Source organism: Anopheles coluzzii, chromosome 2 (genome assembly GCF_943734685.1).
Source record: "Anopheles coluzzii chromosome 2, AcolN3, whole genome shotgun sequence".
Classification (NCBI taxonomy): domain Eukaryota; kingdom Metazoa; phylum Arthropoda; class Insecta; order Diptera; family Culicidae; genus Anopheles; species Anopheles coluzzii.
In genome coordinates this window covers 122,833,998-122,844,964 of record NC_064670.1, presented here as the reverse complement: position 1 = coordinate 122,844,964, position 10,967 = coordinate 122,833,998, and the positions used below count along the sequence as shown (strand labels likewise).

At 50.8% G+C, this 10,967-nt stretch overlaps 3 protein-coding genes across 3 annotated transcripts; 1 reads left to right on the top strand and 2 right to left on the bottom strand.

The window, feature by feature from the left end:
- Positions 1 to 70: 70 nt before the first annotated feature.
- LOC120948271 (DIS3-like exonuclease 2) lies at positions 71 to 4,411 on the bottom strand. The gene is made up of 2 exons (XM_040364419.2): positions 897 to 4,411; positions 71 to 831 (listed from the first exon to the last, which is right to left on the bottom strand). Exons 1-2 carry the CDS (start codon positions 4,305 to 4,307, stop codon positions 559 to 561), a joined length of 3,684 nt encoding a protein of 1,227 aa, XP_040220353.2. The 5' UTR covers positions 4,308 to 4,411; the 3' UTR covers positions 71 to 558.
- A 368-nt stretch (positions 4,412 to 4,779) lies between these two features.
- On the top strand, positions 4,780 to 6,585 carry LOC120948273 (protein Aatf). Its single transcript, XM_040364429.2, has 2 exons — positions 4,780 to 6,293; positions 6,353 to 6,585. Exons 1-2 carry the CDS (start codon positions 4,882 to 4,884, stop codon positions 6,477 to 6,479), a joined length of 1,539 nt encoding a protein of 512 aa, XP_040220363.2. The 5' UTR covers positions 4,780 to 4,881; the 3' UTR covers positions 6,480 to 6,585.
- Positions 6,586 to 6,989: 404 nt separating this feature from the next.
- LOC120948274 (protein disulfide-isomerase A3) lies at positions 6,990 to 9,748 on the bottom strand. The gene is made up of 3 exons (XM_040364430.2): positions 9,623 to 9,748; positions 9,325 to 9,498; positions 6,990 to 9,064 (listed from the first exon to the last, which is right to left on the bottom strand). The coding sequence occupies exons 2-3, from the start codon at positions 9,471 to 9,473 to the stop codon at positions 7,747 to 7,749; spliced, it is 1,467 nt and encodes a 488-aa protein (XP_040220364.2). The 5' UTR covers positions 9,474 to 9,498; positions 9,623 to 9,748; the 3' UTR covers positions 6,990 to 7,746.
- Between the last annotated feature and the right edge of the window lie 1,219 nt (positions 9,749 to 10,967).

The following is a 10,967-nucleotide window of genomic DNA, read 5'->3' as shown; positions in this document are numbered from 1 at the left end:
TGCAGCAGTCGCAACGTTCTCATAAATATGTTCTCAATAATTCTACCCTTTTGACGTGGGCACAGCGCTCTATGGGGGTTTATGGTATCTGCGTGCAGATACGTTATTATTAAAATATTTGATTTTTTTTTCTTTTTTTTTACTCTAAAACTTTTTTCTGACTCATCGATACGGCTATTTGCGACGCGTTACGTTTTGTACCCAAAGCCGCCGATAAGTGATCCAAACGTGTTGCAAGGATCACATGAGTAGTGTGAACTCGGACAGCAGTCTTACTATTAAGTCGTACAGAGTACATCGTCTGTACAAAGTAACCGCGGCCCTGATTGCAAGCTTACATCTAAAAAAAAACATTTACTTTACACAATTATTTGTGCGTCTCGTAGGGCTGCTAAACTCCCTAAAATGGTGTCCAAATGCGCGTTTTTATAAACACAATGGTACGTTAAATTAAAGTAAAACTACGCGAAAAATTGACAAAAAAGAAGAGTATCCGTTGCACAGGGGGGAAACGTTACGTTCTATGCTGTGATGCAAATGCAAACACTTAAGATCGTTCTAGTAGATGCGAGCGGATTTCATTTCCTCGCTTAAATCAGTCACCGATTGCTCAACGGTTTGTGCCACGGTTTGTGAAGCGGATTGTTCCTGCGTTGCGATGGGAAGAACTGAACTTACGATGATCGTATCCTTTATGACCTTTACCGTGACACGGACCTTGGTAAAGATTGTCAACTCGACCGGTGGTATGGAGGTATCGTTCGGAATCAGCATGCAGCTCGCGACCGGTTCGGTCGGTTTATACACGACCGTGGCAACGGTGGACAGTTTCTAGAAGTGGAAGTAAGCGTTAGTGCACATTCCATACCCGTTTCATCCAATCGAACCCCTCTTACCTTAGTGGCAGCCTTCAGCACAATGCCGGAGTGTATCAGCACCAGCTCGATATGATGGGCGGCATATCCCATAACGGCAGCCTCCGTTTCGTACTCCCCCACAGCCTCCAACCAGTGGCGGAAGTACAGCAGCGAACTTGCCTCGCCCGCACACTTGGCGTTGTACTTCTTCTCGTTGCAAATCATGGCCAGACACTGCAGCTCCTCGGGCGACCGTTTCGGCTGCACATCGATCGCTAGTGCGGCGGCCAGCACTCGATGCACCAGACAATCGGCATACCGTCGGATGGGGCTGGTAAAGTGCGTGTACATTGGTATGGCCAACGCGTAATGCATAAAGTGCTCGGGCGTGGTCGCATACAGCGAGCAGTAGTACTGTGCCCGGATCATCGGTTTGGCGAGCAGCACACTCAGCACGCTCCGGGTAGCGTCCGGGTTCTCCGACGTAGTGATGATCGTTTCCATACACTCCCGGATGTCCTTCGGGCTGGCGTACGATAGGGCGTGCCCATGCAGGGACAGCGTGCGGACGAGATTCTTCATCATGTTCTCGGCCGGCGGGCTGTGGGCGCGCAGTAACGAAATTTCCGGGAATGCCTTGTAGATCGCATTCGCAACGGAAGTGTTGGCAAGCAGCATGAAATCTTCAATCATCTCATTGCTCGGGCGCACCTTGTACACACCGTACTCGATCGGTCGACCGGTGGCAGGATCGAGGCGGAAGGTGAGTTTGGGCTGATTAATCTTCAAACACCCATCGTCCATGCGTCGCTGGCGCAGCTGCACCGCGATCGATTGCAGCGTATTGACAATCTTGCACAGCTGCTTGGCGTTGTAGCCGTGCATAATTTCCGGGAACTGATCCTCCTCCACCTCACAGCTCGGATTGTCCAGCATTAGCTGCGCGTGTTCGTAGGAGAGCTGCGAGCACGAGTTGATGACGGTGCGAGCGAAGCGCGTACTCAGCACCGTCCCATCGGGCTGCATCTCCCAGAACACGGAAAAGGCCAGCTTATCTTCTCCGGGCAGTAGAGAGCAGGTGTTGCACAGCTGCTTCGGCAGCATGTGGTACACCGTGTCCACCATGTAGATGGAGGTGGCCCTCAGCTTCACCAGCTCGTCCAGCGGTGAGCTTTCCCGCAGGAAGTACGTTACGTCCGATATGTGCACTCCGATTTGATAATTGCCATTCTCGAGCTGCTTGCAGCTCAGCGCATCGTCCAGATCGCGTGCCGTCGCCGGATCGATCGTGAAGATGCACTCCCCGCGCAGATCTTCCCGCCGCTCGAGTTCCTCCTGCGGTATGCAGTACGGTACGGCCGGCAGCTGTGCCAGAATGGCTTCCCCGTACGGCGTCACGTCCAGGTTGTGCTCGATTAGGATGGATTCATTTTCCACCTCTAGCACGCCACACTTGCCGATCGATTTCAGTATCGTGCCGATCGGGACTTCATCCTGCCACTCGATGATTTCCGCTTGGTACAGGACGTCCGTTACATCCACGTCGCCCGTTTGCGGCACCTTGCGATCTTCCTTCTCCTCCTTATCGTCCTTCAGCTTGACGATGTTTGTGCTCAGCAGTGCATTTGGCCAGTCCTGCTTAAACACACGCACCGGTGGTATGCGCATGTCTCTTGGCATGAACACGCGGTAATGTTTCTTGCCCGGTGCCGCTGCAAGGAACTTGCCAACGCACTGCCGGTTGTGCCGCTTCTCCAAAATGGCCATTACGAAGCCGACACTGTTTTGCGTAGTTTTCCCCCCAGCCTGCTGCGTGGCGTCCTCTTCCGCCGACTCATCGTTTCCATTTGCATTTGGACTGGTGGCGGAATCATCCGACGGTGCCTTAGGCATCACAAACACCCGCACTCGATCACCTTCCATGGCGCAGCGGCGCAGCAGAATGGAATTGATGTAAACATTGCCCACCTGTGATGCATCATCCACGAACGATTGCATATTGTTGCGAGCGTTGATGCGCACAAAGCCCTCGATGACGTAGCCGACATTCAGTGTCACCAATCCTTGCACGAATGTGTCCAACCGTTCCTGAATTATTTCCTTCGCTTTGTCCCGGATGTCTAGAAGGATAAGGCGCGGGTCGTAGTCCTCCTCCGAGCGCACATTGCCATCATTCAGCAGGTAAGTGACCTGCTCCTCGTACGTTCCTCTACTATATCGTTTCGGTTTGAAGTTGCTACTGTCGTGGCTGGAGTTGGCAGTGGCTCCCTGGAGGGATGAGTCTTTATGTTGCTTTGCCGGTGCTGCCGGCAGTGCAGCTTCTCTACATTCGGCCAGATACTGTCTGGCCTGCGTAGCTAACCCTTCGGCAACATGCTGAATGTCCTTGTTGACCAACACAACGTGCTTCTTGTGCGGATGGGGAGTAAGCAGCCCGAGCTCCATTCCCTGCCGCTCGAGGAACTTTTTCCGCTGGTTGGAGCTAAGCATAAACAACTGAACGAGCAGTCGATGCTCCGGTGGCAACTCATCGCCACCGATCACCGCTACGTTCGTGAATGCATTGCTCGTACTTGTTGCGGGTTGTGGCTTATCCTTTCGTTTCGTTTCCTTTCTGCTGCTCGATTCCGATACGGATCGCGTTGCTTTCAGTGGATTCTCTCTTGTTTTATCCGGCCTGCCTGCACCTGCTGCGTTATCCAGTCTGGCTGCCTTCTTCAAATTCTCTATCTGTGCCTGTATCGATTGGATCTGTCTTGTTAGCTGCGATAACTGATCCTTGCCCTGCTTCTTCTTATTCAGCTCCTGTAGCTTGGTCGCTTCCTTTACCTTGCGCTTCATCTCCTTTTTCAACTTTCTAGCTTTCGTCCGGTCCTTGTCCGTTGCCTCCTCCGGCACCCCGACTGGTGGAGGTGAATCATCGTCATCAGACTCGGCCGCATCACTGCTCACTGCTGCATTGTTTGGAGCCGCCACCGGTGGCTTCTTCCGCTCGCCACTGGGCTCAAGCTGCAGAGTGACCAGCTCCATCGTCGCTTTATCAGTCGATTCTGCATACGCTGTAGTAGTAGTGTTGGTATCCCCCATTTCGGAACCTTGATTCATTTCCGCCAGATTCCACTTGGGTTCCCTTTTCTTACCGCTCCTGTCCGACGTCTTCTCCGCCCTCGTATGGGGTAAGTGTGCCGAGGTCGAAGATGGTTTTACGTGCTTCGATTTACCGTCCAGTGCGTTAAGTGGTTCACTAAGCACTGCTTTCGCCGTACCGCTTTCCGTTTCCCCGTTCGACGCGCTCTCCACTTTCCGCGGGGTGGTGGAGGTGGTGGTACTTTTACTGCTATCTTTCGCTAATCCCTTCCTGCCACTCGATGAGCCAGCATTTTCCAACATTTTGCGCGTATCGTCGATCATTGTTTCCCTTATTTCACGGAAGAACTCTTCATCTGACATGATGCACTCTCACTCTCGGAGCTCTTTACACAATATGTGCCAACTTCACGAAATACTCTCCGATTACGATGCCAACTTTGTCTTCTTTCAGGATTTACACCACCTTCCCCTTTTCAACCCTGCTACCCCGCAAAGGGGGGTAAAACCAACCCTTGTGTGGTGGTGTGGTGGTGTGGTGGTGGTAGTGTGTGAAACAAGGTAAACAGACTGTCGATCAACAGACATGGTGATCAATTGTGGAAAGTAAAGAAAGATTACTTTCCATCTATTGGATAAAGAAAAAACTAACGAATTTCAATTATTTTTTGGACACCATATCAAATAGAAAAGCGCATTTCTGTATTTTTAATTAGGAAAATAGAATAATCCGTCCTTCATTTGCGAACGGCGTTCGTTTGACAGCTGAAGCGCTTTGTGTGCGTGTGTGTGTGTGTGTGTATGGGACAAACGTCAAACTTCCCAATTCAAAACAAACACATGTGCACATGTTTTTGCTCGTACGCAGGCACGCAGCACGACCCAGCCCGCCCCCAAAAAAACGTGATTCTACGCCAATTTTCCACCCGCGGCCAGGATGAAGAAAAAGCCTGCGACCCTTTCGGATAAGCTGAACAAGCTTTTCGCCCCGGAGGACCATTCGGACGAGTCGGGCGATGAGACAGCGCCAAAGTTCAGCGAGTTTGATGAAACGCCGGATGATGCGGGCCGCGATGCCGCATTGAGTGAGTTCCGCAAGCGCAACGTTCGATTCCTGGAAGAGTTTGACCGGAAGTACAAGGGAGCAGTGTCCTCGCGGAGTGAAACCTTCGGTGAGGATGAAGAAGAAGAGTCTGACGGAGCTGGGGATGATTCGGACGATCTTGGTGGCGATGATGATGATGATGAGGAAGAAGATGATAGTAGCGTGCGGAAAAGCAAACCTAAATCACTTGTGCTACTAAAGCCACCCCGAGAGGACGATGATAGCGAGGATGATGATGATGACGATGCCGGAGACAACTACGATGACGATGAAGATGGTGAGGACGAATCGGACGGAGAGGATTACGAAGAGTCCTCGGACGAAGACGGAGAATCATCATCAGCGCGCACGGCAAGAAGCAAGCAGCAAGCATCCAAGCAACCGGAGCTCACCCTGCTCAAGGAAGAAAACCGCCAGGAAGCAATAAACAAAGGTTTAGCGGTCCAGAATCAGCTGAAAATATGGGAACGCTTGCTGGAAATGCGCATCAAGGTGCAGCCCTGCTTGCTCGCTTCGAACGGTCTGCCACCGCCGGAAGCGTGCGAAAAGCTGCGCTCACAAAATGAAGAATTTCGAGACAAGGCACAGCAAGCGGTAGCGACCGTAACGGAAGCAATGGATCGAATGCTCGAGCTGCAGGAACTTCTGATGGGTCGGTTCGCTGAGACGAAGGATCTGCTCAAGAGTGGTTCCAAACGGACTGCATCCAGCTCGAAGTCGTCCAAACCGAAACGGATCGCACTGGACGGATACGAAGCGATGCTTGCTGGCAGGTGCAAGGATATGGAGGAGTATCGGAACAGTGTGCTGATGAAGTGGCACGATCGGACAACGATCGCATCCAAGATGCGAAGCAACCCAATGCAGTCGCAGTCCGTGTTGAAGAAAATCGAGGACAGTCTTATCAATCGGGAGGAGCTGGTGCGTAAGACGCAACTGTACCGTGGCGGTTATACGCTGCTCGGGCGGGAGGTTCCATCGGAGGCAGCGGGTCCAACACAACCCACCGATCGGGAGGATGGCCGGGATGCAGGGGAAGAACAAACACCGTCCTCCGTTTATGATGGGGAAATTTTCGACGATTCGGACTTTTACCACCAGATGCTGCGGGAATTGATTGAGTACAAAACCAGCACCACGGACAGTCCGCAGGAAATTGCCAGCAAGCTGGCGGAGCTGCAGAAACTTCGCAACAAGATGAAGAAAACGGTCGACACGAAAGCGTCCAAGGGTCGGAAAATACGGTAAGTGGTGGGGAGGGATGTTTTTTCCCGACGCATGCATTAATCATCCCAATTTGCAGATATGTGGTACACAAAAAGCTGGTTAACTTCATGGCCCCGGTTCCCGACTACGAATGGACGGATGAGGCAAAAGATGAGCTATTTGGCTCACTGTTCGGTCAGCGGCCAGTGGCAGAGGAGCGGTAAGGTAAAGGCGTGTTAAGTGTATAATTCAAAAAATGTAAAACCAATAAACAAAAACTGAACTCAGCGGAAATTGCTGCTGAAAAGCAGTTAAAAAAAATGCAGACAATTGTAAGCTGTTTCGTACTCACGCCGCGGCATGTTTTGTAAGCAATTGCAAATTGGTGTCACATTGTTGTTTACCAGTGCGCGCACTAAAGCGCTCACTTCCTGCTAGTTTAAGCACTTTTTGCTGCTGTCCCCCTTTTGAATGTTGAATCGCTTGTTTCGCTTGCCACATAGATAACAGTGCCATAAATTTCACCCTCCGAGGGAAATATGTATATGGCGTGACGCAACGGTTTACGTGGCCGGCACAGCATGCTTTTAGTGAAATTGTTGTAAAACCCCATTGGACATTTCGTCTCTACTGACCTTTCACGAGCTATAAAGCAACGTAAAGCATCGCATTCTAATCACAAATCAACATCCGGCTGCATTTGAAATCACTTAAACTCAAAACGCAACACTCGGTTTAATGTTAATAGATCATTTTCACTTTCGTTTATTTAAAAAAAAAATGCTCTTTCACAATACGCAATGATTCGAAGAAAGTAAGAAAGGACGTGGAAAAAGTAGTGCGTACAAAAGAGAAAGCATGTTCCTCCTCGCGTTCTTTGTATGCACCGCACAACAAGCGAAGGTTTACACGTTCAGCGATAGGACGACTTATCTTATCGGTCCCCTTCTTTTCCTTCTGCTGTCTTGCTCAAGCGACGCCGTCACCCGAGACAAAAAATAAATCTAGAAAACAGATTTTTCTTCTATTAAATGCAGTTCGTCCTCGCGCATTCGCTGCCTGCCCATGTGTATGCATGTGGTTCGCGCTCTGTTGATAGGGGCAACCACCAAAGCACCCTAGTATTCGATAAGCACGGTGGCTAAGAGCTAGAAGATGCCATCAGGGTCAAATAGGACGACCTTCGGTTTTGTTCTTTTGTATCGCAGGTGCGTTCCATCTCTCTCTTGCTTTCGTAATCTTACATTTCTGGTTGTTCTGGGTGGCTAGCCACACATTTTAAAGAGGGGAAAATGAAAATGACATCCCTCCTCCTAAGCCTGAACGGTAAAGTGCACCGGGGGGGGGGGGGGGGGGGGGGGATGGAGGGCTGACAGATCTGAAGAAACGGCATTGCACCTAAGCAGCCTTTTGGAATGCCTACACCACCACGTACACGTACGATGGCTGCCGGTAGGGAAATGAAGGGGGCAGGATGAAGAGGTAAGGAGATTACAGCTCGGTCTTCTTCGCGCCGCCGGCACGGTCGAAGCCCTTCAGCTCGCTCGTCGCGTGCTTGGCAATGTACTTCACGAAGTCGTCCACCTCGCGGCCACCCTCGTAACGGGTCGGGGAGCTCTTGGCGTCCTTCGGCAACCAGTAGAGGGTCGGGAAGCCGCGCACCTCAAACTGGGGCGGCACATCGTTGGCGGTGGCATCCATCTTCACGATCGAAACGGCCTCATCCTTCAGCTTGGTGCCCAGCTCCTCCAGCGTCGGGGTGAGCTTCTTGCAGTGTCCGCACCACGGTGCGTAGAACTCGACCAGCGTGTCGACACCGTTGTTCACGACCACCTCGTCAAAGTTCTTGGCCACGGCAACCTTCACCGGTCCGTCGTTGCTTTCCGGCACCGGTTCCGACTTGACGTACGGTTCCAGCGAGCCCTCCTCCAGCTCGGTCGCGAACGCCTGCAGATTCTCCACCGAGAATTCGTCCTTCATGATGAACTTCTGGTTCTTGGCGTCGCGGGCCAGCACCAGCGGCTTGTCGCCGGTGTAATCGTACCCGTACTCGTTCAGCTCGTGCTGGAAGTCATCCTTGGCGCTCACGGCAAAGTTGACGCGTCCGACGAACTCCTTCGCCACCTTCAGCACACGGTTGCGCCAGTAGTTGGTGCCCTTCGGGTTCTTCACGTAGTCCACCGCGTAGTACACGACCACCAGCGGGTTCTTGAAGTCGCTCGTAGTGTCGCGCGAACGCACTCCGGCCAGCCCGTGGAAGTTGGCCTTCACGAAGTCGGCCAGCTCCTGCTTGGTGGTTCCCTCGAACTTGACAAAGTCCGGCTCAAACTTGTTGGCCAGCTGGCGGGCACGGAACAGGAATACGGCATCGGTTTCGCCCTGCTTCTCCAGTACGGCCGGCGCACTGCTGTGACCGAAGCGTAGCCGCTCGCGCTGGCTGTCCGCGTACTTCAGGAAGACACCCTTCAGCTCCGACTCCTTCTGGAAGAACCCGACCACGGACGTTTCCTGCACCTTCAGGAACGCTTCGAACGCTTCCACCGTCAGCAGATCCTTCGAGGCCGGTCCGACGATCGATTTCATGTACTTGGCAATGCCGGTCGCTTCGCGCGGGCCGTTGTACTCCTGCGACACCTCGCCGTTCTTGAACACCTTCAGGGTGGGATAGCCGCTGACGCTGAACTTGTTACACGTGTCCTTACCGCCCTCGGTACAGTCGACCTTGGCCAGCGCGATCGGAGGATCTTCGCCACGTAGCAGCTCCGCTGCCTTGGCATATTCGGGCTTGAGCTTTTTGCAGTGTCCGCACCTAGAATGGAATTGCAGAGAGCAAGCCAAGAAGGGCAACCATGGAGATGAAAACGCTGACTCAAAAAAGGTTATTGGCACCGGTATTCATGGAGGTGTGTCTGTGTGTGTGGTTGGGTGAAACAAAACCAACTTCCAATCCGGAACTTTCTACATAGCGCTGTCTCTGTCACACCCGTACACACCCTCTCTCATTCTGGTGCAAACAAAGCAAGCGATGGAAAAGGAAATTAAAGAAAAAGCCACTTCCGCCCGACTTACCATGGTGCGTAGAACATCACAAGGGTGGTTTCCGTCTCCGCGACGCGGGTCGAAAAATCGCTATCGGTCAGATCCAGCACGTCGGCTTCGCCGGCAAACGCCACCGCCACCAGGGCACACAGACAAACCAGCAGCAACCGGCAGCTCATGATTGATTCTCCGCCTTGCCGCTCTCTATGTTACACAAATGGAGGAAAGTTGCGCGTTAATGGCGTGTACTGCGGCAAAAGGGCCACTGTTGGAGTCGGAAACTCTACGTGGCTTTTGCGGCCGACTCCGAAAAACACGGTTGACTTACTCGAAGAAATTGATGAATTAAATCGAACGTCTTCTCCAAGCAAAGGTTCGGCAAGATCTTTGCTAGCTTGCTCAGTGTTAGTGACCTCCCTGTCGTGTTTCGTTGGCGATCGCTGATTGGTCCGCGACAACCACGGTGGGAGACCTCTCGGTCATGAAGAATGGATTTATCATGGTGAAATATTTGGTGGATTTTATTTCCATTTTATGTTTTTTGCACTTTGAAAAGTGACATTATTTGAAGAAAGTGATTAAAAAATACACAATTTCATAAAACCGAATAAAAATAGGTTTTCGAATGACTTCCAAATGCGAAATAAAAATGGTTCTCGGATCAGGTCCGCAAACGTCAACCTTCTCGGATGGGAATCGTTTTTGTCAAATCCCATCTGTCAAAGCTCTCGTCCGAACATACCTGGAGCCAGAGTGACCAGAAATACCGATTTATCTGTATTCTTACCGATTTTTTATATGCCTACCGATTCACAGATGACCACCCTAAAACTACCGATTTTTCATTTATCCTACCGAAAATCACAGATATTTGATTTTTCAGTCGTTTCAGCTTACTCTGTGGCGCTTGGGATGCTATTTCAAGGATTGTTAACCACATTTGTTACTTAACGCGCTGATGCACGTTTGTTTGCCTGGCACTTTCTATCCGTTAAAATTTAATGTTCATAATAAGTAGAAAATGTCAGTTGCGTGGATACCGAAAATTTCTCGTCAAAGAAAGTCATTTAAATTTGAATTTGAATCTCGCTGTCGGCGGTTAAAGCTTACCCGACAGACAAAGAGAATGAAATTTTCAGGCGAGAAGAAGGTAGAAACACACGGTGGGGGTCCGGCCCAAGATCGGATCCGAAGTCCGTTGTTTTGGGTTGATAATTAATGAATGGCGGATGGAGCGCTACTACAGGGAGAATGCTCTCTCTTGCTCATTCTTCTTCTTCATTTGGCACAACAGTCGCTACCGGTCAAGGCCTGCCTGTACCCCCTAGTGAAGTGGGCTTGGTTTTCAGTGACTTACAGGGTTTCCCACGATTTATTGGTTGGTTCCCACGATTTATTGGTGCGTTCCCACGATTTTTTGGTCATTTCCCATAATTTTTTGGTAGCAACCCACGATTTATTGGTCGGTTCCCAAATATTATTGGTCGGTTCCCAAATATTATTGGTCGTTTCCCAAATATTATTGGTCGGTTCCCAAATATAATATAATATAATACCGACCAATAATATTTGGGAAACGACCAATAATATTTGGGAACCGACCAATAATATTTGGGAACCGACCAATAAATCGTGGGTTGCTACCAAAAAATTATGGGAAATGACCAAAAAAT